Source organism: Grus americana, chromosome 8 (genome assembly GCF_028858705.1).
Source record: "Grus americana isolate bGruAme1 chromosome 8, bGruAme1.mat, whole genome shotgun sequence".
In the NCBI taxonomy this organism is placed as follows: domain Eukaryota; kingdom Metazoa; phylum Chordata; class Aves; order Gruiformes; family Gruidae; genus Grus; species Grus americana.
In genome coordinates this window covers 25,497,489-25,524,927 of record NC_072859.1, presented here as the reverse complement: position 1 = coordinate 25,524,927, position 27,439 = coordinate 25,497,489, and the positions used below count along the sequence as shown (strand labels likewise).

General features: G+C 41.3%; 2 protein-coding genes across 3 annotated transcripts in view; one reads left to right on the top strand and one right to left on the bottom strand.

Moving 5' to 3' along the window:
• Positions 1–98: 98 nt before the first annotated feature.
• Positions 99–3,859, bottom strand: TMEM69 (transmembrane protein 69). Of its 2 annotated transcripts, none has more exons than XM_054834072.1 (3): positions 3,502–3,859; positions 2,765–2,825; positions 99–2,091 (listed from the first exon to the last, which is right to left on the bottom strand). In XM_054834072.1, the coding sequence occupies exons 2-3, from the start codon at positions 2,807–2,809 to the stop codon at positions 1,360–1,362; spliced, it is 777 nt and encodes a 258-aa protein (XP_054690047.1). In that variant the 5' UTR covers positions 2,810–2,825; positions 3,502–3,859; the 3' UTR covers positions 99–1,359. The 2 variants fall into 2 exon arrangements, with proteins under 2 accessions (XP_054690047.1, XP_054690046.1); XM_054834071.1 differs by having other exon boundaries at positions 3,253–3,852.
• Positions 3,860–4,152: 293 nt separating this feature from the next.
• The window catches only part of GPBP1L1 (GC-rich promoter binding protein 1 like 1), a 33,088-nt gene continuing 9,801 nt past the window's right edge, over positions 4,153–27,439 (top strand). Inside the window, exons 1-7 of the mRNA XM_054834062.1 lie at positions 4,153–4,293; positions 18,940–19,827; positions 20,700–20,814; positions 22,041–22,170; positions 22,539–22,822; positions 25,591–25,663; positions 26,863–27,056. Of these exons, the coding sequence (XP_054690037.1) occupies positions 20,755–20,814; positions 22,041–22,170; positions 22,539–22,822; positions 25,591–25,663; positions 26,863–27,056 (741 nt within the window). The 5' untranslated portion in view covers positions 4,153–4,293; positions 18,940–19,827; positions 20,700–20,754. The remainder of the gene's footprint in view (positions 4,294–18,939; positions 19,828–20,699; positions 20,815–22,040; positions 22,171–22,538; positions 22,823–25,590; positions 25,664–26,862; positions 27,057–27,439) is intronic.

Sequence of the window (27,439 nt, the reverse complement as noted above, 5' to 3'; positions counted from 1 at the left end):
GTTGCTGTTTCAGCAATACCATATAAGAAGATGGCTCCATCTTCAGGATAGGCAGGTTTCCTAAACATCTGTTCTTTGCAGAATGAACAGATAACACATTTTAAGTGACAGTATGTGATTTATTCTGTATAGAACAATGAAGAATAGTGCTTTAAGAGAACTATGACGATTATTTAAGTTGGTCCTAAGATTGTGTGTGGATGTCACTTTTCAGCTTCTTATACTGTACTTTAAAGAATACTTAAGATGATAAATCCACAGTAAATACGCCCACATCCAATTTCATAGGTTTCTCAAGGTAGCTGAAGCTAGAAAAGAAAATCCACATGACTCAGTTTGTATCTTCTTCCCTTCAGGAAGTACGAAGAGCATATGCTCTTACAGTATTTTCAATAATTGGCCCATCATGGAGGGTTTGCTGGCTACATGTCCAGGTGCTCAAATAAAACAAGTTTTGAGAAGGAGTAGACACAAACAACTTTCAATCCCATTATCTGATCCCTTAGTGCCAGCAACTGAGTCCATGTGTCATATCATCAGTTGATAGCACTTTAATTCAGGAGCCTGACAGATCTTTATGGCTGTGTTGCACATAGCTTCCTTAGCTAGGCAACCCCAAGTCCGAACAACACCTAGGAACAGATGGCCCAGGTATCCTTTTTGATTTGAGCCTGAGTAGGAAGTAACCTTCTGTCTCTTGTGGCACCTTGTCAAGGATACAAAGCTTCCCCTTCTAGCTTTCCCCGCTCCATCACTGCAGCTGGATGACATATTTCAGGTGAGCGCTGACCTTGGCTTACCACTGCAAACCAACCTTGCCTATCCTTTCCTACCTGACTAGCACTTAATCATGTAACATTTTCAGCACCTTCTCAGTTGCAGAGAGAGAAGAGTTTTGTCCCACAACATAGGAATTTAACATATATGTACTTTTGCGTAATTCTCTGCTGCTTCTTTAAACACTAAACTAGAACTGCTTTCACCTTGTCAGTTCATGACTACACAGTTGTTGTCCCCACCACATAATATTATCACACATTATAGTTAAACCAGATACTTTAATAATTCAGCGTAGAGCAATTCATACCCACGTCATTTGAATCTCTATTTTAAATTCACATAACAGTAACATTTCATTCAAGAGCGATGCTTTGTTCTACAGATAGGGACGGACTTGTGCCTGCCTTGGAAGTCATTGGTACTTACACTCCTTCCCTCCTAAACCAGCTGTTTGCTTCAAGAATAAACATCTTGCTCACTGCCACCTTATGACTTACAAGCACAAATAAGTCTTTTTTTCCCCTGGAACTCAATACATATACCTTATTGGCAGATAAATAGCTTTTCACTAGTGATTTATTATTTTGTGTTCTGCCATTTATTTCTGCTTTTACTTAGCTGCTCCTCTGAAAAACTCTTCAATGCTACAGTAGCTAATAGTGATAATACCATCACCACTGTTCCCACTACCCTCAGTACTTTAAACCACCTAGGGTAAGTAGGAAGAAGGGAAAGATCATAATGTAGTGCTATCCCTAAGGCCATTACCAGCATTATTCCACCATGAGTGACATCTTTAAAAAGTAAGGCTTGCCAGGCAAGTAGAGGAGGAACTGTACTGTTAGCCAGGTTCAGCCAGTCTGGCTTGGCCGGGCTGTTTTCTGGGAGAGCAAACCCCCACCTCATTCCTCCTAGGAAAGAGGCTGTTACAGCACCGTACGTAATCTGAGCAAACGCCAGCTCTGGGTAGTAGGTGCCTTGGATGACCATTGACAGTGGCACAGAAACAAATGGAATTAGCCCTGCGAGGCTTAAGTAAAGGGCTGGCTTTGGAGAATCTTTTAGTGATTTCATACTTCGTTCCAATATGCCCGAGTCTTCGGTCTCAGATTCTTTGGGGGTTTTCTTCTTGAAGAAGGGGAGAGAGGTGTGAAAAGCCTGGAGCTTGGCTGCATGTATTGATGCTGGGTTGAGACTTGGAGATCTCGAGAGGAGACACACATCTCTCTGCAGATGGTGGAGGCCAAGAGAAGAGCAAGTTGTCTTATTCTTTCCATACAGTAGTAGTCTGGGAACCGGTAACATCTGGAGCTGCAATTATAAAGCTTGTTCTGAACACCTTACAACATAGGGTTGCAGATCTACAGTTACCTAAATTACCTATGAAATATTGTACCAAGTACTTTTCCAAGTCAGGTCACATCACAGCTGCCCCTCCTCTCGGTTTTCAGGTGTTTTTAACTTAACTGATGAAGCTAACCGATATAGCTTTCACAAGCTAGCTAGCTAGCTAACGAACAGCAGCTAGGCTTTTCATAATGAATAAGCAAACCTTCCTTACTACAACAGGTTTGTATATCTGCCTAGCCTTCCACCCATGCACACATTCTTTAGGCATTTTTAAGTTAAGATGTATCAGTCCTTTTCAGATTAGAATATAAAATTATTTCAGAAGTAGGACAAGGTTATGCCAGAAACTAGCTACTATCCCCTCACTGCTCTACAAAAAAAAAAAACCCCAAACCAAACAAAAAAAAACCTACTGAGGGGGAAAAAAGGCCTTTCAACACTAAAACTTGATTTTATAAAAGAAGTATCTTAGCTGTGGCTAAAAGCTGCTGTAAAGATTACAAATTATCTCAGAAAAGCTGTCTGATAAATGTGTGGCTACTCTTATTCTTAATTTGTAAGTCTTCAAGGCTCCAGTCATACCTTTTGCTATTCTAAAGAAAAATAGACGGCAAAGGCGGCTTCAGAAACTTACCTTGAAATGAGCGTGGAAGTAGCATCGTTGTATGAGAGGAAACATTTGCCTTATCAAGCCCCTAAAACAGAAAAAGTCAGGAGAAGGTCTGAAATTGATGAATAGCTGAGTTTGTCTTATAGCCAAAGTTAGGTCACAGTCTACACTTATCAGATACAAGACTCATATATTTAAATATAAATATTATATGTACCCAATCCTTATTTGCCCACTACAGGATATTTTGTTTCAGGTAGCTCTTTGAACTTAACTTCTAAAGTTGAAATAACCATTAGAAGAACAATTTCTAATTAAGAGAACTGAGAATCAGGAAACAGGTGACGACTTCCCGTTTATGGATCATCTCCTTTTCACGGGCTGAATGGCTGCACGCAGCTGATAAACGGCGAATTCCTTATACGTGGGGAAAAAAACAACCCTAAAGGAGTGGAAACTTCATCGCACCCCCAAGCTGCAGGTAAGCTGCCTGTAGGGGGGACAAAACTAACCGGGAAAGGCGAGCAGCTCGCCGGTGGACTTGGCTCCCCGGTTCAAGGTCCCGCTGCTCTCGGGAAGGGGAGCGGCTCCGCGCGCCCGAAGCCCCAGCCCGGAGGGACGCAGGTCCCAACGGGGCCGAGGTGATCACCCCGGAACGGCACGGAGAAGCCGTTCCACCGACCGGGGAACGCGCGGGGCGCTGCAGCCGGCCGGGCGCGGGCTGTGCTCGCCGACAGGCCGCGATCCACGGCGGCACCCACCGGCTCCAGCCCGCGGCCTCCCCAACTAGCGCGGCCCTGAGCCTCCTCGCTGAGGCGGCTTCCGGTACGCCGGGAAGCGCCCTGGTAAACGCTCCGGCGGGGCCCGGCGCTCAGCGGTGCAGTCCGGGCGGGAACAGGCGGGGCCCGTGTCGTTCCGCCAGGGCGGGGAAGGGCCCAGGTGCGCGTGGCACCCACCAGAGCCGGAGGTCCCGGTTCTGGCGTGCTTGACACTGGGGACAGCAGAGCCGAAAATGTGCGCTCCTTCCCCTGCCACCGCGGCTGCCTCGCTCACTCCCACCCCGAGGGCTGCGGCCGGGGTTGCTGTGCGGGGCGGCTGGGCCGCTCCTGCTTTCTGGGTTCTGGGATCTCCGAGGCGGGCGAGCCTCGCTCACGCGGACAGGAGCGGCGCGCCGGGGGGGGGGGGGCGGACTACAAATCCCAGCCTGCCCCGCGGCGCCCCGACGCTCGGCGCGGCGTAGGGGGCGCGCGACCTTCTGGGGCGCGTAGTCTCCGGTGGCGCCTGACAGGTGACGAAGGCGGTTCGTGCTGCCGCTCTGATTGGTGGGGTGAGGGGTGCGCGCGCGCCCCTCTCCTTGGCGGAGGTGGGGAACGCTCCGCGTGGCCGTCGGGGGAGCCAGAGGGGGCGTGTCCCTTCCGGCTCTTCGGCCCCGCCCCGCACGCTCGCAGGCCCCGCCCCCTCCGGCCCCCGGCCGGGCAGGGCCGGGCAGCCATTTTGGGCAGAGCTTTGTTATGGTTCTGGGGCCGCAGGAGGCAGCGAGAGGGGCCTGGCCGGTGAGTGCGGCTCCCACACCCCTCCTCCCGGCGCCCCGCCGCGCCTCCCCGCGCGGCCCCGTCGTCCGCCGCTCCGGGACCCGGCCCGCTGCCCTCCGCCGGCTTTGCGGCCTCGCAGCGGCCCGGGATCGGCCTCCCGCCAGGCCGGGACCCCGCTGGCGGTGGCGGGGGGCGGTGCGGCCGCCGGGGGGGCTCTCTCCACCCCGGGCCCCGCCACGCGCCCACCCCCGTCCCTCAGCCGCGGCGGGCCCGGGGGGAACCCGCTCCCGAAGGCGGTAGCGAGGGGCTCCCTGCGGGGCAGGGCCGCCGGGCCGGGCCGGGGGAGGGCGGTTGGGGCCGAGGCTTCTCGTTTATTGTTTCCTGCTTAGCCGGAGAGTTCCTGGTGCTTGACACTGCCTGGGAGCTCCCGCGGCCGTTCTGGCTCTCGCCCGGAGTTTAGCCTTGTCCTGTCATCAAGCGGGCCGGTCGAATGCGGGCCGCGGAGGGGGGGGGGTGGGGGGGAAGGACGGGCCGGAACGCCGCGTTCCGCCGGGGCGGTGGGGTGAAGTCCCCGGGGGGGTGGAGGGGGGGTCGGGCCGGGAGCGGGGCTTCCTGCGCGGCAGCCCGGGGCGAACGGAGCGTTCGCGATAGGGCCGACTGGGCTGCCGTCTGTTTTGATTGCGAGCTGAAAACGAAACTGGGTGAGCCGCGCTGGCTCGGGCCGTTTCCCTTCGCCTCTGTGGGATTTACGGCCGCTCTTTCCGGCAGCCCCCGGCGGGAGGGGGCGGTCGGCGCCGAGCAGTGACACGTGTGCTGCGGGCAGCCGAGCCCGAGCTTCCCCAGCCCCTCTCGGCCGACCTGTGCGGGGGGGCCAGGGCAAACGGAGGCTGGGAAACTTGTCAGGTGCCGGTCGTTATCTCTTCACAGGAAAACAGCGCCTGGCATTAGCGTGAGGTGGCTTTTTTTTTTTTTTCCCGTCGTGAAAGTTATTTTGGTGTGTCCGGCGTGTTTTATGCCTCGTTGGCCTAAGGTCTTGCACGGTTTAACTTAAATGGCTGTAGCTGGACTTGATCAGAACAGCTGTGTTCACACCTAGCATTTCAAAGAGGCATTTAAGACTTTGAATTCAATTCAGTTTAATAATGAGCTGTTTTGGAACGATTTTAGAGCGGTTAGTGGGTGTCTGCACAAGTTACGAGTTTTTAAACAGCTTCAGAGAAGCAGTCGCTATTTAAATCCTTGTAAGTAATGGTAGGATCGTTTAAGAGCATTGCTTAAAAATCTTTTTATATTAACATGACCAGGTAAGTCAGCTTTCCTTTCCCCGCCTCCGAGGTCTGAGTGACACAAGTGTTAGTAATGTTGATAATACTCTGAAAGGTTGCAAGCGACTGAGTGAAGCACGGAAACAGCAAAGGGGGGTATGGAGATCAGAAGACAGCTGAGAATAATTGAAGAGCCATCAAAGCTGAGTTTACTGTAGAGTTGTCATTGCTACTATAAAAATGTTAGGTGGTTATGAAAAAACTTATGCAAATGTTACTTCATGAATGGATATGGCTGGTATTTCAGTGAAAGGTTCCCTGTGCTCATCCATTTGGAGACCGGTATTTCAAACTTCCAGTCTGACTCAGGAAGGAAACAGGTGTAGAGCAGTGGTAGAAAGAAATAAAATCACCAGGTTTAAGAACAGTTTTTCCTCTTGTATTCTTTCTGATTATTTCTAGAGAAAAGTACCTTAAGAAGAACTTCTTGAAGTTTTGTATTTAGAATAGAAAAGCTTCAGGTGATAGTTCCCTCTTTTTTTCTTTTTTTTTTTTTTAATTTTTTACAGCTATATGTAAGGAAGTGCAGCCTCTGCATTTTATATTCATCTAGTTTGTTGTCTTAATCCTATATGACACAGAAGTTTCCATTGCAGATATCATACTAAGACTTAAAGTGAAAATATGCAGGGAACAGATGGCATAAAAAAAAAGTCCTGTTTTTTCTGCGGATGTCTCAGAAATAAGAGGAGCAGAATGCAGATGTGATATATAACAAATCAAGTGGAAGTGCACACTTTTTGAATTGTTAGGAAAAATACTTCATGAACATTTTTGCAGGGTATGGTCACCTCGTGTCACAGATGTGACTGCTTTGTGCATGGTGTTAGTGCCTCTTCAAATTCCTGTTTTAAATTAGGAAATCAGTCACAATTTATTTCAAGAGCTTTGGGACACCTTTTTTAATACCAAAAAATAGTGTGGTTGGTTCTGTGAATTTCTTCAGAAGTGTGGGATGTCAGTAGTTCTTGTCTTTACTGAGTGAACAAAACCTATTGGCTCAAGAGTTAAAGTTGCTTTTTTAAATTTAATTTCAGCCTTACAGGATGTTTGAAGTTAGTTGTGTAGCTGCTGAATTGACTTAGTTGTGAAGCGTACTTCAGGGCGTACTTTATTCGTTTGTATGAACAGATTGGAAAAGGGCTGGCTGTGCTCAGTAGAGCTAAAACATAACGCACCTCTCCAGCAAACTGCTGGCTGCTCTTGCATGGATACAGCTTTTTCTTACGGCTTTATAAAAACACAACCATGGGATGACTGTTGCTATAACTTACACAGGGAAAGGTCATGGTTACTGAATTTTGCAGTTGGCAAGGTAATGCGTATACCAGGAAGTTTGTTTGGGATTTTTAAGTTTTATGTTAATTTATTTGTAGAGGCAGGGCTGGTTTAGATTTTGTTCTGTTAACACAGCTACGCAAGTGACAGCGAAATGTCTACTTACATTGTGACCAGGATACCAACTAAATCGTATGTGGCTTTCATTTCAGTAAGAGTGATTGAAGTATGTGTTCGTTTTACTTGTCAGATTTGATGAAAAGCAGTGGAGTTGGCAGAAACATGGTCCTGCTTAGAATACTTCATGAATGCCAGGATCTTGTTTAACTTGTGTTCTGTAAGTTAATATGTTCCTGTGAAAATGTGCCAAACTTTAATGAGTTACTGTATGGTCAGAAGATAAATTTACATTTTGGGGAGTGGATTTAGGTAGAGATTGATAATGGCTAAGTATCCACCGCCCCATACATGTATGTGCAAACACTGTGCAGAGCTAAAAATTCTAGGTTAGACAAGGCTATTAGCATGACAGTAAGTGGGAAGGGAAGCATATTGGTTAAATTAATCATACATATTAGCAATCAGGCTGGATCACTCTAAACTGGAATGTCTTGATTAAAGTGTGCTTAATGATTTCAGTGCCTGCCTTCTCTAGCTGGCCTTCAAAAGTGTCAGAAGAATTTTAGCACTTTATGCTTCTTAGGCCTTTCTGTAATTAAACAGCAAAAAGACTTTGTGAAGTGTTGGTGTATGCAGTTCCATAAAATGACTAATCTGAAGTAGTTGCACTTCCAAAGTCTGGCTTAACAAAAATCCTTTGAACCAGTGCATCGAAACATAACTGAGGTTTTCTGCAATAAATTATGCTCAGAAACAAATATTTTGCAGTGTATGACCTTGTGCCTCAGGGACTGTTGTACACTAGAGAGTTCACCAGGAGCTATTGAAGTTCTAGTATTTACAGTCATTCTAGCAAAAATGCCAATGTCCTTTTTTTTTTTTTTTTTCCTCCTCAAATCTTGTGATTGCTTCCAGTTCAATGTTTTCTATAGTCTTATTCTCCACCCTGGAAGGAGCATCACAGCTTCACAGTGTGATGTTGATGGCTCTGAATAAGCAAAGGTGTATGTATATAATGTTGTCCAAATGCGTGTCCTTCATTTTGGGAATCCCCTTTTTCCAATACAGAAAGAAATGAATCATTGTAAATTATTTTCCTTGGAGCAGTTTTATTTTCAGCATCTCTAGGTTCAGGTAGATTATAAGTGTCAGGGGTTGATAATATCATGGCCAAGAATGACTGGCAGTGAGGATAGAGGTTTAGTGTGGCAGGGAATGCTTTCCTGGGTATTTGTGTGACCCTCGTAATGTAGTTGCAACATACAGAGCATGTGGCAATGATCATCACTCTCTTTGACTTTTGTCATCTTCAGTTTGTGATGAACAATTAACTTGTAAATAAAGAGCTGAATCTGCCATGGAGGTATATGGTATTATTCTGAGCACAGAAATTATTGGTATTCACAATGTTGCTGGTGAATTTGTATGGTAAAGATTATAATAGGTCTCCAGCTTTTCAGCAGAAAGGAGTGTTTTGCCATTGTGTTCCAATGCGTCATCCATCATCAAGGGATTAATCAGGATTCACGTGAGGTGGTCTGAAAAGACCTTTGATGCTGATCTTAAAAAAAACTCAGCAAAGGAACTCTCTCACTCTGTAAATGTTGAATGTGTTATGATCTTGACTGTTAGTTTGGGAAAACTGTCTTTCCTCTACTTTGTACTCTAGCTAAACTAGAGAAGCAGGTTAATAATGACTTATAATGTCTTCAGGTTGGCTGGGCCTTATGGAATGTATCCTACAGTATTTAGGGAACCAAGAGCCTATGGGTCTGGGAAAAGTTCCAGAATACTGAAAGGCGTTGATGAGCGCTTCCCCTCACAACATCTAGAAAAAGGCAGGATTTGGGTATGTTCAAGGCAAGAGTGTTCGCACCAGGGAGTCTGTCCTGGGTCACGTTTTGTTTGGTGTTTTCACTTTCCTACATTGAAATAATGTTCTTACTGAACACACAGATGATATGATCTTGACAAATTCAAGAAATCAATAGCATTGATTTCAGCCATTTTGGTGTAGATGGGTTCAAATTCCCATGTTTAGGAATATTACCTTATGTGTGCACAAGTAACAGCTGGCTAGGCAGCAGTTCTGTGGGAGAGTATCTAGGGGATGTAGTGGTTCCTAAATTATCATGAGTCAGCAGCATCACTTCTGAAAATTCACTTGTCATACTGGAACATATAAAGGAGCATTGTAGATAAGGTAGTTAAGCAGTTTTTCCATTCTATGGAGGAGTGGTAGGTCTTCAGATAAAAGTATCTTGTTCAGTTTGATACTGTCATACTTTGGGAAGGTTATGGCTGAGTAACAAGATCTGTAAAGAAGATAATAAGGTCTGTTAAAGAGAGAACCCCTGAGTGAGGTTTGGGGGGGAAAAAGTAGATTGTTTAGTTCTAGAATGGTTTTATACAAGTTGTGTTTCATAAGACATCAGCAGGTGATCTATAAAGCAGCTTAAAAAAGTTATCTGCAGGTATAACTGGGAGCCAGCTCTGACATTCTGTCACTGCCTGCAAGCTGCCATGCTTGGTAGGTGGGTCACATCAGTTTTTTCATCATCAGTGCTTTGAACTTAAAAGCTTATAGCTTCAACAGTAAAATTGGAGTGGTTGTGGGGGTTTTGTTGTTTTTAAAAAAAACATGACTATATTTGATCCCAGAATACGTCATTACATCGTTTCTCTGCTGCCGAACAGTGCTGGGGTACAGGGTGGTCTATGAGACTTCTCCCCTCCACACACACCCCCCAAAAAAAACCAAACCCACCACCTGCTAAGGTTGCCTTTCGGTCAGGGAATAGTGAAGTACTGGTCTGGAGAAAAGATGTCTTAAAAGATATCTGCAAAGAGAGGTTAGTCAGCTTGCCATGTCCATTGTGTATAACATAAGTAGTTACAGGTTGAAATTGCAGCAGAATGTAGTTAGGTTAGGCATTAGGTACAGGGACAGGCTTTCAAGCCATAAGAATAACCAAAATAGATTGTAGAGATATGCTGGAGAATGCTGGTATGCTAATCTCTTTTGATTTACAGCTCCCAAAAAATATTCCAGTGGAGGTATCAATAGCTGCATAATGAATTCCAGTCTGCTGATAACAAACTTGTATTTCTGATACTTTTTGAGACATTTTGGGATTAGTTTTTGGACCTCTGCAGCCTGAAGATGACTGTACAAATTGGTGGAGGGCGGCATTGCTCAGTTTATTTTCAGAGACATCTGATGGGAGAGGGTGGAGCTAAAGTCTTTTAAATCTCAGAAGGAGGTGAACTATGCAACCTCTGAAGATTGCCTCCTCCACATGTTTTCTTAGTATTCCCTAGTTTATTGTAGGACACTACGGTAGAAGAATGATATTGTTTAACTCTTGGCCTACACAGTGTACCTGCAGAATAACAGCACAATAATCCTCTACAAGATCTAAAGACAAAGCTCGAACCAGCTGGACAACACCTTGTCTGTAATTCCTTGCTTTATGTTATCTCCCAAGAGTTTCACAGACTAGATCATAGAGAGAGCTCCAGCAAAACACTGTGAATGTCCAAAGAGGATGAATCTGCCAGCTGCAGCAAATCATCAGATCACAGGACTAGGGATCACTTGTTCCTTTTTTTAAGCCAAGACCAAATAAATGGAATATTTATTATTTGTGCGATTTATATGTGTATATATTTTAAACTGAATTGTCTTCAGTGATTTTTCTGCATTGATGTTTGACAATACTTTCTTAAAGTGCTGAAAATTTTAAGCTAGTGGAATGAAAAATATAGCAGACATGTAAACTCTACAAACTAATGCAGGTGTTGTACACATGCTGAAAAGTGCTGGGTGAACATGTCTTTGTATTGTCCTGGTCACAGACAAATAAATGTGGAGTTTCTTCATACTGTCCTGGTCTTGAGGTAAAATGGTTTGGAAGTAATCCAGGTGGAGGGAGGGGCAGAGAGAGTACGATTTGTCCCCCAGTCTTGGCCTGTTGTCTCAGGTGGGAAGTACCTACAACTGGAATGTACTGCCCTTCCCAGTTTGTAGTACTGGTCTTGTACGGCCAGAGTAATGGTACCAAGGGGAAGAATTAACTATTATATTGCTTAGGAGAATGGTCTCTTATTTCTGACTGTCCTTCCCTGTTTATTTTATTGACTCTCAATTCTCTTTCCTCTTTGCAAGTGACATGCCCTCTACTCACTTATCCTTCCTCTGGAATGCAGATCTGTAGTTCCCTGTACTTGATTTATAGTCTCTTGCCTTGACACAAATATTTCATAAATAGTCTGGTTGCATTTGATGCTCTTTTCCAAAGGAAATATGTTTTTCTCAACTCCAAATGGAATATATTTAAATGTAAATGTGCTATAGTAGCAATAGTAACCCTGGTAAAATACCGGGTTATAAAATACCCTTAGTGGGAAACACACATCCCATTATTTTTTTTTTTTTAAGATGCTGGAGAACTACTTGCTTCACTTCTGCTTAGGCTCTGTCTGCATCTCTGGAAGACAGGTAGGTAGGAGGTATGTAGTATGCAGCAGGGATAAGCTAGTAATTACATATTTGCAATTCTTTCCTTATGATGGGGAACATTATCCTGGTGTATGCTACTGAGCAGTAGAAGTGACTTTGTTCATTAAGGCTTTAGGCAGACCGTACAGATAGGCTCTTCATTCATTTTTGTTCCCTTCAAGAGCTCAAAAGACCTTTGCATTTGATTAAAATTAGCAGAATGCCTTTTCCAGATTTAAAATACCTTATTTAATAAAATGCTAAAGCTGGTTGAAAGTTCAGAACATTGTTCACATTTAAAGCCTAATACTATTTAAAATATATTTCTTTGTTTTGTATCAGTAGTGTCAATAGATACACTTGTTTAATAGAGGTGTACACAATCCCTGGAACCTTAAACCCTGCAGCAGGGCAGAACAGTGAGCAGGTTTTAATATTTCAGGTAAATACCGCAGTTCTCTAACATAAACAGTACTAAAGACTGTTAAAGGGACATTGGAGGGAAGTGGAATCTTAAGTGGCACAGGAGAGAGGCATAAGGGATGATGGTATTGCCAGTGGCTGTAGAGTATAAAATATCCAGGAATATTGGATATTTTGGTAGGCATAATATCTAGAAATTCTGTGCTGTCCCCATTCTGTGCTTACAAGGAGTTGAGCCTTTTAGATTTTACATGTTTAAAATGCTCCTGTCTTGGTACTCAGAGTACACTCTTCAAAACCCATTGGAACGGTTCAGTTGCAGTATATCACACTTGCTGGCTGAGGTTCAGAGTCTTATCATCTTACGCAGGCTTCTGTACAGGTTCCCCAGGCACTGCCTTTTCCAAAATGTTCTTTGGGCTTTTGTGTTAAATACAGCTTGCTTCCAGAGACAAGCTTGTTGGCTTTGGAGTTTGTGGTCTCCTCAGTGCACCCAATACTGTTGACCCAGCAGTGATGCGGTGGTAGCCTTGCTGGCAGAAACTCAGATCAGCTGGGGCTGGAAGGGCAGGTGTCACTCAATCAATAACATTGCTAAAGGTAATGTTTTTGTCGATGATGTTTTCTTAGTCTATGGAGAATCTTTCCTACATCACAATCCTAGACATCACTTCGTGATTTGATTATGTTACTTTTGTATGCCCTTGTATCTTTGATTGCTGTTAAGAAAGAAAAAAAAAATCATCTCCTTACCCAGACCTTGCCACATTCTAGATGTCAGTATGTATTCACAAGACCAGGCTGTTCAGGCTTTGCAAGGTATGTGGTTGGGTGGGTGCGTATATTTGTTCCAGAAATTTTGAAGGAGGTAGGATTTGGGTCAATGTGACCTTAGAGAAATGGAAAGTAGGTAGGTAAGTGGACAGGTTGTTTGTGAAGCAGTATTGTACAAGTATGAAGCGGTATTGTACGAGACACCAGTGGGAGGACTGTCAATAGAGAAAGGGGGTTTAGGGTATAGATGTGTCCACAGGGACCTTTCTTAACCTGTTTTCAGTTCATTGAAGTTAGTCATTTGGTTTGCAAAAGTAGTCAGATACATAACAGTTAATATGATCTTTCCCCACCTCCAGCCTGTTACTCTGGAAAAACTTTTGTATGGACAAGCTTCTGGCATGTTTTCATCTTGGAATATATAGATCTGCAGTTTCGATGATTCTGCAAGATAGATTCATTTGCTTTTAAACTTGAAAAACAGGGTGTTAATCTTTCAGTAGTAGCTGGTTTTCACAAGAACTTGTACTGTCTCTCTGTATCTGGGAAAATTTTGGTTTGGTACATGATTAACGTTTTAATCCATCATTTTAGTGTTCTAATGGGTTCGTGTTTCCCTAATTCCACAAAATCCTGCATGAGTGATGCATTGCATTTGTAGATACTAAATTTTTCAGCAGTCATATACAAATTAAACTGTTTTCTGCAGTCTTTTTCATTAATAGAACTGTGCTTTATATTCAAGTAACCATTTGGGGGGGCTGGTTTTATGATACAATGGAAAGTAACAGGTGACAATGGCAGGTGTGTATTATAGTTATTCTGGTGCATAATAGCTCAGGTGTGTGAGCACTACCAGTTGTACGTGCCATTCTGGAACATCTGCATTTGTCCTTTCAAAAGGTAGCCATATTTCAGTCGTGTAGACAGACTGAAGGTGTGTCTAGACAATTGTATTAATGGAAGCTGAAAGCAAAATGAAAGTAAGTTTGTTTTGTAGGTACTTTATGTAGGTGAACATGCCATTAACTGCAAATAAACGATCTCAACTTAAGACGACGTAGCTCGCTAGTTGTTATGACAAGCTTTTGAGTAGTAATGCTGCACTTGTGTCTTTTATAGTAAGGCCTAATAATGCATGTGAGGTTGAAGCAAGATATATAATTACATTATTTTAAAAGGGCTGGGCACCCAAATATGATTATCTTATTCAATAAAATGTTTCTAATAATAGTAAGACCAAGCCATGTTCTGCTCTTTTGGAAAACAGGATAATGAAATTTCACGTGGGGCTTTTTGCTGTCCTTAAGTAGTATGCTTTTCACTCCTCCTAGGTTGGGCTCCAGGCTGTGACTCGCTGTTTCTGTGCATGTGTTGGATTAATCAAAAGTTTTTAGAAAGAGATCGTATTTTAGTGAATGCATGTGGTATTAACTCTTTATCATAAACTAACATACACCTGTTAAATGACACTCTACTCTGAAGAATAGCTAAGTGAAAAGGTCTGTTGTGTATGTGTAGGCATATCTGCTTGATTAAATAATTTTAAAAGAGCTGCACAGAAAGAAAACTGATGAGGGAAGTAAATTCTGTTCTGCCTTATGCATCCATTAAATTGTTCACTAATTTTTCTGAATGCTTTGGCAACCCAGCTGACATCTGATCTTTAGGAATATTACTGAAATCCCAAATTGAATTGGCCGGTTAGAAAAACAAATCTCTACCTTTTTTTTTTTTTTTTTTTTTTTTTTTTTTTTTAAGTAAACATGTTCTATTTAGAGAAATGCGTAGAAATGCAGTGAAGTGGACTGAAATTGTGGCAGGGATAGACAGATGTTGTCCTTGTGACCTTTTACAGCTGCCATTAGCTGGATTGATACATGTATAATGAAGGGTAAAAGTTTACTTTTATACTGGTTTTTTTGCTAGAGGCTCCATGTATATGTATGTTATGTATAGGGAAAGCTCAACTTGAGAATCAAAGCTTCAGAAGCTCTCTGGTATTGAGATTAACTCTGGTCAAGTCTGTTATGAGTAGAAATGACAGTTAACAGGATTAAAACAACTGGGCAGCTATATTCAACAGTAACACAGCAAGAATGCTTTATGAATGGTGTATTAGAGGATGGGGTTTTTGTCCTGGACTTTGTATATTTCCTTACTGTAGTCTGTGCTTCCTCTTTAAATTGAATATGCTTATATGTTCCTTCCATTTTCCTGTCAGACATTTAATATTAAGTTTAGACAAATACACAATGAAATCTAGTAATATAAAAGAGCATCTGATAACTTTCGCTTGTTTATTTGACTTGGTGATAAATATCACTTCTTCCACTTGCACTGTTAAAACATAGAACCCAAGTGTTAATACAGAGTTGAATTTTTTATGTACTTACATTACTTGTCAAAGACTTCTGCGTTTTGATCCATGAAAGAGTGTTTTGGGGTAGCTGACAGACAACCTTGTTTCTTCACCAGAGCTCATTAATGCAGATTTAATTGTTCTGAAAGGAGGTATGCCTTTATAGAACATCTCATTCAGTGATATTATTATTGTTTTCTCTTTTTCTGATTTGTTTCCAGACATAAGTCAAACTTGAACTCTTTTAAAAAGAGAGAATTAATTAAATTTACATTGACGAGCACTTCTGTTTGCTATTTTCCTGGAATTGGGAGTGGCTACTGAGGATGATCTTTGTCCTTGCTGTTTTCCATAGTGAAGCAGGAACCAGTTCAACTGAACTGTAAATGCAGTATGGGAAGAATTGGGAACTTTGCCTTCAGGGAATGCGTGTTTGTTCCACGCACAAGTCGTGTGCATTACCAGGGAAAAGCATCCCTTACCTGTACTTTGAGGAATATCTTTGCTCTATTCATTATTGAGTAGTTGGCAAAGGTCATTTCAGTTCTATGTAATAATCAAAAAACCCAACCAAACAAAAACACACCACCACCAAACCCCCCCAAAAAAATCACCAAAAGCAAAAACCCACAACGTTAGATATTAGGAAGAAAGGTTAAAAAATGCACAATTTTGCCGCTGCATAAATTGGTCATGCTCCCAAATCTTGAACACTTTGTGCAGTTTTGGTGACATTATATCTAAAAGATATGGTAAAGGCTAATAAAGATGATTGGAGGTGTTTAGAAAGCTTCCACAAATAGCCTGACTTTGCTTGTAAGAGGGATGACTTGATGAGTACGTATATCACGTATAAAATCATGAGTGTCATGAAAAACTGCATTGAATGTGGTTGGGCACTTTGGTAGCACAAGAAAACATCCAATTGAATTGAGGCTGACATTTTTATAGCCACAGATCGACTTGTACACAATGCACAAGTTAACTGTGCCCCCTTTTATTTGGGAGGCAAAAATGTGTAAATGTGTCTAAAAACAAAACAACAGATTTACATAGAAGCACTGACAGGTACTAAACTGTAATACAGACTCTGGCTTAAAAGTCTGAGAAAGTATCCTGGGAGCCCTAATGCTGTTTGCTCTTGTTCTTGCACCTTTTTTTTTTTTTTTTTTTTGTAAGAATTTATTGTAGGTTGCTGTCAGGGAAGGTAATTGAGAGACTTTGGGTCCTGCCCGTTATGATTTTGTGATATTACTGTTGTCAGTAGTACGGTAGGTTATACAAGTGGTCTTAGGTAGGTTGCAGGTGTAATGTTGGACAGGATTCAGAGTGTGTGTGAGGAGGCTGTAAAACCTAGCACATGGGCTAAATCTGGAGACCGAAGGGTTTCAGTAGTAGTATAATTTACAACGTTTCGTCTAACAGCAAGTTTTTGCATTTTAATGTCACACACTTGGTTCTTTTTGTGATCCTACATGCACAGAAAGGCGATGACTGAAGAGCAGTATATATGCCTCTTGAAATATGGAGCCAGCTGCAGGCTGTGTTGGCATATAGTGTATTGGCATATAGCCTTCAGTCCATTGCTCATGCCAGGAAACACAACTTTGGAAGGGCTCGAGCATAACTTTGAATTTACTACCCGAAGTGTGCCTTCTATACATTACCTGAAGAGAAGTGGGTAGAGATTAATTTAAGCCTCTTGCTTTAATTTACGGCAACCTCAGTGCGGAGCCTCCCAGTAACTGTGGCACCCAAGAGTGAGATTCTTTCAGAATAAAGGTTACAGAAGTATCAAAATACTTGATAGAAGGTTTGAGATGATGTGGAGGTCATTCCTTTAACAAGTGTGAAGTTTTCTGATCAGCAGTACCTAATTTATGCTAATTGTGCAAACATGATGTTTGCAAGACTTGGACGTCAGTCCAAAATGTCATGTCTGGGAGTTGCACTAGACTGTCTACGTGTGCTTTGAATACTGCTCCGTAATGCCCTGGTCACTGATACTAACAATGATATCAAAATAGCCGGTTAGGAGATCTGAACCTTCTGCAAAATCTTTTCTAAATTGGTGGTTGCAGAGAGTTTCACATTGGTTTTGATCGTGCTGAAATATAAAAAGATGTCTTGCAGCAACACATTTTTGCAAACTGTTCGTGTGCTTTCCTTTTGTATTTTCTTTTCCAAAGGTACTGGGAACCTTTTTTGTGAAGTGAAATCTGGGTATTGTACTTTTGTGGTGTTTTTATCTTTGTTGTGTACTCAGATCTAGTTCCTTCTTCAGAACCATAACTCTGTGGTGTTAATTTATTCAGATACCCAGAGAACGGTTGTGTGGACTTCGCTCTGTTTAGGTCCGTTTTTCACATCACTGCATCATTCTCAAGGTTCATTAAATCAACTTCTTAAATTATATGACTTCTGTTAATAGTTTGACATGGCTTAATTGCTATACAGTTTGTTCTGAAAAGCACATTCAGAAGGTAACAAATCTTGTTTAAATGTAGTCAACTGCGTTGACTTTGTCCCTGTTTTGTCTTCTACTTACTACTCAAACGTTTGGTAGCAGCCTCAGGTCACATCTAAAGGAGTTCTGTACCTGTACTGAATTCAGCATGGTGGTAAGACTGTTCTGTCTGCAGCAGATGTTCCAGCATGTTGCTATACACACTGAAATAATTACTCTTTAATATAAAAGCAGGTCTCGATAGGTTAGCAGTTCTGTTGTTTGCAGTGTGTGACACTTACTAGCTTGTGTACGGGATGGGAGGCTTAGAAAGTTCCCAGGTCAGTATTGTGTATGGCCATGTCCACTCTGGTTTTGCCTCATCTTGGCTGGTAGTTTGTAGGGATTGTGCGTCTGCTTGTTATTACTCTACCTCCAGAAACGTGATCATGGCTTACAGCTTAGGTACAAAACTGTTTCCCTCTTTCCAAATGCCCCTGCACAACAATAATATCTAGTTCCAGAAAGAAAAAAAAGATAGGAAAATGAAGGGGTTTATTAAAGGGAATGACCCAGGGGATAAAAAGGTGGTGATTCTTTTACTATTCCCTGTGTGTGTTTATTTTGGGTCTCTATCAAAACTGTTTTGAAAATTTTAAAAAAAAAAAAAAACCCACATGCTTAAAGAATGGCATAGCAAGTGCAATGAAAACCAAAACCGATCAAAGAGTGGAACCATATCCAAACAAGGAAAACAAACTCTGATAAGTCAAATATAAAGGCATAATAAAGCGTGCCTGAAGGGATCCTGAGAAACAGCTGATAGCATCAAAATAGTAACGAAACTTTTCAGATGTTTCAGGAGCAGTAAACCCTATCTGCTTCTGCTTAGGTAAGATGGTTCAAGGAAAAAGAGGCCATAGCAGAAAAACAACTTTTTGTTGTTGGTGGTATTTTCTGTGGTGGAGTTAATGGAATACTGGATATATTATTATCAGGAGTCTTGAGAGGGGAGTCTGGCTGTATTGCAACAGGTGAGGAATGATGTGGGCACAAGGGGAGATGAGGCATGTGGGATGTCCAAGCCTACCTGTGGCCTAGAGTCTCATTGTTTTAGCAGCAGGTTTTAAAATTGCTGCGAAGTGTGGATTCCCTTTCATCGGCTGTATGCAGTTTCTCCACTTTTCTTTTTATTCTGATTCAGCTTGTATTGCCCTTTTGTAAACTAAATCTGGGAAGTGATCATTCAAAAGCAAAAATGCCCTTTTCTGGGACTTTTTTTTTTAAATCAGATTATTTCAGGTTTTGTTTTGATCAGAGATCAAATAGCTTTTGGCACTTGCACTATAGTTGCTCAATTTCTCCTTCTGTTCTCTCTAGTTATACTTTGTCATGTTTATGCCACTTGTATTGATGGGGTTTTGTTTGTTTTTTATAGTGACTACAGTTCCTGTCTCACCTCTTTGATGGAAGAGGACTATGACCCGAAAGTGAACTCTTCGCTGTAGAACAAGAAGCTCTTGTGGAATAATTTGCGTCCCTTCAAAAGCAGCACTCTACAAAAAATAGAGTAGAAGAGATTATTTTTGGACCTGGCATTTTTTTGTTCATGTGACCTATGTTTCAGCATGTAAATGGTGAAAACGGGGAGATAAACATTTGTGCCTGCTTTTGAGCTTTATATCAAGTAGTGCTTAGCTCTCTGGAGCATTAACCAAGTTACGTGAAGACCAGAGTATATCCTAACATTCATTTTTTTTAAATACTATACTTTTTTTAGCAGATGTATGTGATAAAAATGAAGCTTATATTTTAAGAGCACTAGGGCAGATGCTTCTTGTTTAGATCTCAGCATTTGGGGCAAACGTTTTTATGTAACGTCGTCCTTTTTCCAGAGTGTTCAGGTTGATCTGCTGCAGATCATGAATTATCCAGCAGACTTGAGTGTATCTGTTCAGTATTAACCATGGTGTTGCTCTGAATGTTGTCATGCAGACTTCACAAACCTTTTTGTAATGTAAAGGCTGATTTCTATACTACCACGACCAGAGGAAATTTAATGAGGTGAACGTGGTTGTTCCTTTTTTTTTTAAATAGAAATTACCTTCTTAGGGTTTTTTTTTGTAGTGAGAGTGCAAAGAGAGGTTAAAATGAGCAGCTGAGGGGGTGAAGGGCACAGTTGGCACGAAGTGCGGCCTCTCGTGCTCTGCTTCGAGACGCACTATTGCCTCTAGACTGGCCTTACAGCATTCTGGAGAAGGAAGGAACCCGAAGGTCAGTGAAGCACAGAAACTGAGGACATTGGACTGCAGAGGCCAAACTCAGGGTAAGTGATCATATATACTTTTTTCTTTGTTTATATAGTGTTGACTTGTTCATAGATAAATTAAAGTTGAAAAATAAAGCAAAATGGTAAACTGGAGAACCTTCCACAAAAAGGCAGAATTCAGTTACACAGACCACTAATGGCATTTTCATCATTTTGAGCAGTGGAAATTGCTGTGATATGTTGGAAAGAGCAATTCAGTTTCAGACCAGCGAGATGCCTCAGCTGGTCTTCAGTTGAACTTCCATTAAGATCCTTCAACCAGCTTATGTTCTGTTCATAACCATTTGGTTTCTTACCTATGAAAGCAGTTTCAGCATAGGATATTCCCTGGTGTATGGGAAGTTGGTGGATCTGGATACAATTTTAAATTGAGGATGCAGGAGCTGGCATATGGTTGTCTTTCAGGTCTCTGATCTGCTTTCAGTGTCTCTATCATCAGCACTGGTTTGGTCATATTTGATTTACAGCCACTGGAATAAAATATGCAGTGATCACCCCTTTGTAAACTGAGACAATGACCAATGAAGGGATGTACCCCAAATTCTGTCATATGTTGATTTTACACATCTGTGAATTATATGGCCTTTGTATGCTATTTGTTCTGTGTTCTTCCCACCTCCACGCCCATCCTATCATGAATTTCATGGGTGTGTTAATTGTAAACAGGAAGTAACTGGGAATGTTTTAAGTTCTTACCTGTTTTGGTCAGAGGAACAAAGTTGGCAGGAAAAAAAAATGCTTAAGCATACTATGAAAAATGATAGTGCTTTTCCCCTCCTATTCGTATAGGCCAAGCTTTGGGAAATAAATTGTATTGTTTGTTCAGTTTGGAAAAGATGACAGTCAGGGAATGTTCTTTTCATTTGCAGATCCTGGCCATGAGGTTTGATGCCTCATTTTATTGAAGGGAGACACTGGACCTAAATGGCGCAGCATGACTTTGTTCCTGCCTGGCTTAACTTCTCAACGCCACAGTCAACCAAGGTAACATTAGTACAGATCCCCTTCTTTTACAGCTATGACAAGAATAGAAAGCAAAAAAAATGCCCCAGTGTTTTGTTGAATTTAAAATGTTTAGTTTTAACTTCTTTTGTGTTTTTAAAAAAGGCTGTTGGAAACTTAATAAGGTGAAAATAATTTTTGTTGTCTTTGTTTCAACAAATGTATCCCTTTTATTTCAGAGTAGGAACAATCTTTGTGTTAAGACATGGAAGTAGTTCAGTATCTTTGTGTTGAGACTTGAGTGGGATCACAGGTAGAAAATCATTAAAAAAATGGCCCTGAATCTGTGGGGGTCAGGACTTGAGCTGCCGTTTATTTACAATTCAGGATATAAATTGGGTTTGATTTATTAATATAATCTGACCCTTGCTGAGTAGTAGATTGATAAGCCTTTGGGCTCTAACTCCAAACTGAGAAATACTCATTAGGTTTTTTGCAACCTTAAAACGAGGGCAGTTTGCCTCACCTTCTTTCTAAAAGTGATTTCAGAAGAAGCTTAGGTTGACCCAGGAAGTCTGGTTTTGGACTTTAACAATTTGCATTACTTGTTCATGATGGTGAAAAAAAAAATTTAGTAGCAAACCAGATCATGATGGACAACACTGATGAGCAAGTAAGAATACAGTTTTCACCTTCATGCTTAAATATGAGGAGACAAAAGTAATTTCAGGATATTTGATCCATTTAAAACAAACCTCTGAATTTTTTAGAAATGAAAGAAAATAAAGAGCAAAAGATTCTTTGGAATCTTAATACTAAAAGCATTAATGTTTTCTACAGCATCCTAGTTGTTCAGCCCAAAAGTGCTTTAACTTATTTGAGTGTCTCCGAATTTTAGTCAGATTTATTGGATCCTCCACTGCTGTCTGCTGTTCTGTCTTTAGAGGGAGTGAATGAATGAGCACCTGTGTATCATAGGATTTCTTAAATGAACTTTGCAGAAAGTATGTATTTGCAAAGACCACTGGTAAAATTAGTGTGTTAGGTTCTCTCTGATTCTGTGTAGGATACACTGATTTGTGTGCCATTCTCATTGAGTTCACGTGATTGTTGATGTCGTTGGCTAAGCAATGCAGATATGGATGCTGTATTGAAATCTAGTACAGGAATGTGGGGTTTGGTGTTTTGTTCAAGTGACAAAATGTCGCTGACAGGCTCCTAGAGTGCCCTAAGGAATGCTTCATTACATCACCTTTTCCTTTCTGCAGTCCCCTGCAGCCACCTTTGAGAAACATGGAGAGCATCTTCCACGGGGAGAAGGCCGCTTTGGGGTGAGCCGTAGGAGACACAACTCTTCTGATGGATTTTTCAATAATGGGCCCCTCCGAACTGCGGGAGGTGAGTAGGAAGGATTAGAATGCAGCCTGAGGCTTTGCATTTTGGAATATTCTACGGAATGAAGAATTCTGCAGGATATAAACAGCATTTTCCAAAAATGTACCTTTTCAAAACATTCTATAAGAAACTTGTGCTATTCTCTTCTCCCATGTCATGTGCTCAAGCCTTAAGGGGTTTCTGTGGTAGCTGTATGTGCATTGTGTAGCTTGGTTTGTTTTCTGATATAATCACACAGTAGCTTAATAAGTTTGGCCTAGTAGTTACTTGATGAACACTGATTTAACAACACAAAAAACAGCCTGATATTTCCACTATTCTGCATGCTGTGTTGACTTTTTTTATTTGCATACTTATCTCCTTTTGTTTAGACTGCTGGCATCAGCCGTCCCTTCTCCGCCATGATTCTGTAGATTCTGGTGTTTCTAAAGGAGCTCATGTTGGGCTTTCTGGCAGTCAGCCTGGCTGGCATGGTCCCTCACGGGGCCATGATGGTGTGAACCAGCGTGGTGGAGGAGGAACTGGAGTTCATCGCCACTGGAATGGCAACTTCCATTCTCGGAAAAGTTCCGCCTTTCAAGAAAAGCTGCCTGTTGAATCCAGGGAAGAGAAGAAGGAAGATAAAGAGCAGTTGCAATTTGAAGAAGAAGACTTTGTAAGTGTGTAGCTTCTCACTAGAAGTGGCAGCTGTGAGAAGTGGCTTTTCAGATCTCATTTTAATTAGCATCGATAGGTGGCGAGGATCTAGAGTTGCATTCCATTCCATGTTTGAGATCACAACAAATTTAACAGAATTATTCCAGTGCTGACAGGATGCTAATTGGTACCCAGAGTCCTCAGGATTTGCTGACCTGTTGGATTATGGATTTTGGCACATTACTGTATTTTGCCAAATGGTTATTGTGAACTGAAGACAGCATTGTAACACACAAGCCAGATCTTCAGCAAACCCTGTGAGGTGACACTTTGGTCTGCCACAGGAAGAGTAGTTGTATTGACTTTGTGGCTTTGCTTACAAAGCCTTTTTTTGCTCCTAAGTACATCTATTGAGCTATCTTCAGTTTGCCTGCTGTTCCCGTTTCCTGCGTTCTGGTACATGTTGGTGTTTGTGATAACCTTCCCAAGCTTGTTCATGACGTGCTCAGACCTTTGCAACCATCTGTCTTGAATCTTCTGGAATAGTGTTTCGTTATCAGAGATGTTTTCCTATCTCTCTGTTAATCTGTGGATCAGGGTTTCTTGAGCCATTTCTTCCATCGGTATCTCCAATTCATGAATCTTCTTCTTATCCAGCATTCTGATTCATATGGTATTATCAGTATGATAGTCTCTTACATCCTGGCTCTGGTTTTACTGGAATATCTTTAGTTTTCCAAACTTTACCAAATAGTACTTGGATTTATAGCTTTCATCCTTACCATGTGCATTCCTTAATGCTAGTGTTTTGAGATCTACGCACTTTTTCTGCTTTCTCTTTCCAATTTTTTTTTTTTCTCCTGTCCCCTGATGAGGATTTTATTGTTATCAGAGCACGTATTTTGCTTTTTGCATCTTGTTCCTTGCTTGCTCTAGGCTGTTCTTGACCATGTCAATATCGTCTGTAAGGTTCCGGTAACTCAGTCCCTGCACCTAATGAAATTCCTCTGACTTCACTTTCAATGCTAAAGCCATTGCTGCCTCCAGTAATGAGAGTTTCTGGTGATAGTGTGCACGCTTGTGTGTATCATCATCTTGAGCTTTTTGCTCTCTTATTCAGCTTTTCTCTCTGGAAGGCTGTTTACAGCTGAAATCGTCATGGCAGTTTGATGACACTGCTTCTATTCAGGAAGTTAGGAGTTGGAGTGAAATATGCTTCAGGCCAAAATCTAGAGTCCCCACTTAAATTGCTGCAGGAGCCAGTCTGATTTAAGAGGCTGTTTTTTTTCAGAGGAATGCCCGGGGAGTGATGGTGTGCTTTTCTTCAACTGCTTCTACTGGGAGTGGTACCCTGCATCACAGGTGGTTAACACCTGGAGAGCAGTGCTAAAGCTTGTGTGTAGATTTCCATTAATCTCATTTCTCAAGAATACTGTAATTCAGGATTTCTACAAGCCTGTTCTTTAGACTGTCAAAAACCTGTTGAAGTGTAGAATATTATTGTAACAATTGCAACTGTGTACTGTTGTAGTCTAGCTTGGTCTAAATCTTTCTTCCATATACTTCTTCATTCTCTTCTTCAGTGCCTTGATGAGTGCCTTTTCCCAACTACACCTTCTGTAATTACTTCCCTCAATTTTTTATTTTTAAGATGAGAATACCACACACTGTCCAGTAGCAAGCTTTGCTAAATAACTCCTGTATTGTCTTTGCCATAGTGGTGAAACTAATGTATACTGTGGTTAAGTATGTGGACTTTAGGCCTGTATGGCTGATGATGGCAACACTTTTCCTGAAAGGTCTGCAAAATAGTCTGTTGGTCTAAGTTCTCCTGTGGTGTGAGCACCTCTGCTATAAAACTGACCTGTAACTAAAAAATGAAGTACTGAAACAGAGGAATTTCTAGGGTCTGAGGCAGGAATTTATGCTATGGTGTGACATTTTTTCCTAACTCTTATAGAACAGGAATGCCTACTATTTCAGAAGCTCATTATTAGAGACTTATGCTGTCACTATAGTAACTAACATATGAAGAATTCATTAAAAAGAGGAAAAAGATGGCTTTATTTTGAACTGAAGTTATTTGGGACGGGGGAAGAGGAATAGCTAATCAGGAACACTTGTCATTGAATGCTTAGATTTTTCTGCATTCTGCTTCGAGCTTGGACACGTCCTTAGTTGTTCCACTAAGTTGAATTCTGATACTGAATCAAAGGTAAGTCTGCAGAGAGTATTGAGTCTGCATGCAGTATTGTCCTGAAAAGTGGACTCTGAAGCTTAACATAAATTCACGTGTAGCTTTTTTGTCAGTAAATGTGTATATATATTCATTATTCTTTTACATTAGGAACCTAGTATTGCTCTTGGGTTTTTTTTAATTGGTTAATGCATAATTATTGTATAAAAATATTTGGGAAATGAGTCTAGATTCTTTATATACTGATGATGTGGATTCCAGTTTTGTATTTCAAGCTGCTGATTAAATACCTAAATCTTTTATGTGTGTGTTGGTTGGTAGAATGTACTTAATCATGTAGTAGAAGATTAAAGGGCTTATACTGAACCCTCTGATAGTTCTGTTGGAAATACAGCAGAAGCCAAGGAGAATACAAACTTAATTTTTAGATGTCTTGTGACAATGCACTCTCTTTTAATTCAGGTGCTGTTCAGAGAAATCAACCTGTACTTTGGGTTTCTAGAAGCATAGTGTTATGTTTAAACTGATTTTTTTATTGCTGTTGTTATATGCGATATAATGATATACTCATTTGCATTGTCTTTTTACAGCCGTCTTTGAATCCAGAAGCTGGAAGACACAACAACCAGAACAAACCTTTAGGAACACCTTCTGGAGTATGGGGTAGGTAAAGGCATTTACATCGCTGCAGAAAATGCTGATGCTAAAGCAGAAAGTTGTAACCGATACTTAAATGCTATTTTTTTCACTCAGATTTTAAAGACTTAAGTGAAGCAAACAGTTTGTAGCTTTCTCTGCTTTGTTGTTTTCATCCCCCAATCTTCACTAATATCTTGGCCTTTTTGTCTACTTGAAACTGTGCTTGTCTTGTCATAAAATAACTGCTGGTGGCAGTAATGTCACTGTTCCGTGTTTGCTGCCTGTCTTACTGCAATTACAATTTCATGCAGACATCACTTGAAGGGCAGAGCAGATTTGAGTGAACTAGACATCAGTTCCTAACTTGTGATCATCATATTAGAAATACAGCAAAACTGTCATAATTCTGTGGTTTGGATTTATTTGATTTTTTTTTTTAAACTCAGAACAGGCTTGCTTTTGATTCTGATGTGGTATGCAAATTTATGCCTTCAAAAAAAAAAATTGAGTGAAATAAGCTAGCAACAGTTCTAGCAACTAAGTACAGGTTTATTAATCTCTAGTTAGAATGTAGGTAGATTAGTTGGGTTAGATACTGTAAATAGTACAAATACAAAAAAGAAACCACAAAAAAAAACCCTCCTCAAAAACACCTCTCGCTATAGTACTGGATTGTATTTTTGCATGTTTGTCAGATAGCTATCGTTCTGCTCAAAAAATAATGACAATTAGCATTTAGGGGGCTTTCAGCTGTTTATACTATTAGTGTTTTTAAATTATTCTGCTCCTGCAAGTGTGTTGATTTGGCCTAAGTAATATTAATTGTGCTTGTTTGTAAAAGCACTCTGTCTTTTGAGGTATAAGTTATGCAAAGTATTTTTGCTGTGTTAGTGAATTAACAAAGCTGATCCACTGTTGCACAAAAAAATGTTAATATCTATTCTGATACCTGTTGTATGGTGGAAGGCTGTTAGCTGATGTCACTGTAGGTTTTTCCCTTCAATGTAAAGGGAGCGTTGTGGTTAAATGAAAAAAAAGATTGGACTTTGACATCCTTATCCAGTATATTTGCTCAGAGCTGAAACAAAAGAACAGCTGGTAGCAGTCTCAGAATCAGAAGTGTAGCATCTAAGATTGAGAGGGGAGAAACTGGAGTGGTATACTGAAGCTGTTAGGAAACTGAACGTTTGTATTTCAGAATCTTTCTTGGTTTGTTTTTACAGAAAACCCCCCTAGTGCCAAGCAACCTACCAAGATGCTGGTCATCAAAAAGGTTTCAAAAGAGGATCCTGCCGCCGCCTTCTCAGCTGCATTTACATCACCTGTTTCTCACCTGGCAAATGGCAACAAAGCCACCACCATTGTCCCAAGTGTCTACAAAAATCTGGTTCCTAAACCTGCAGCTCCTCCTTCCAAGGTACGGGGGTTTCCAACCAAGTTAGTGAACTGCAGATCAAGGGAAAACTCTCTCCCTTGACAAGGGAACCACTCCCCTAACAAATAGCAGGAGTTGGAATCCAGTAGTTTCTGGGGTGGTGGCATTTACAGTAGAGGTCTGTTAACTACTAAAATTGTTGTTCTCTGTTAAAAGACCATTTGGTCTTGTCCCTCCAGAGAACTAACCTCTCTTCTGGCTATACTAATGTCTGTTTGAATGTGTTCTCATTCATTAGACAAATCCTTATCTTAGACAAAACAAGCAATGCTCGAGAAGTGGAATGTGTGCTATGATGTGCTCAAATTGTTTACGTGACTACTGTGAAAAATTTTTATTGGGTTACAATACTTTGATGTGTTTAA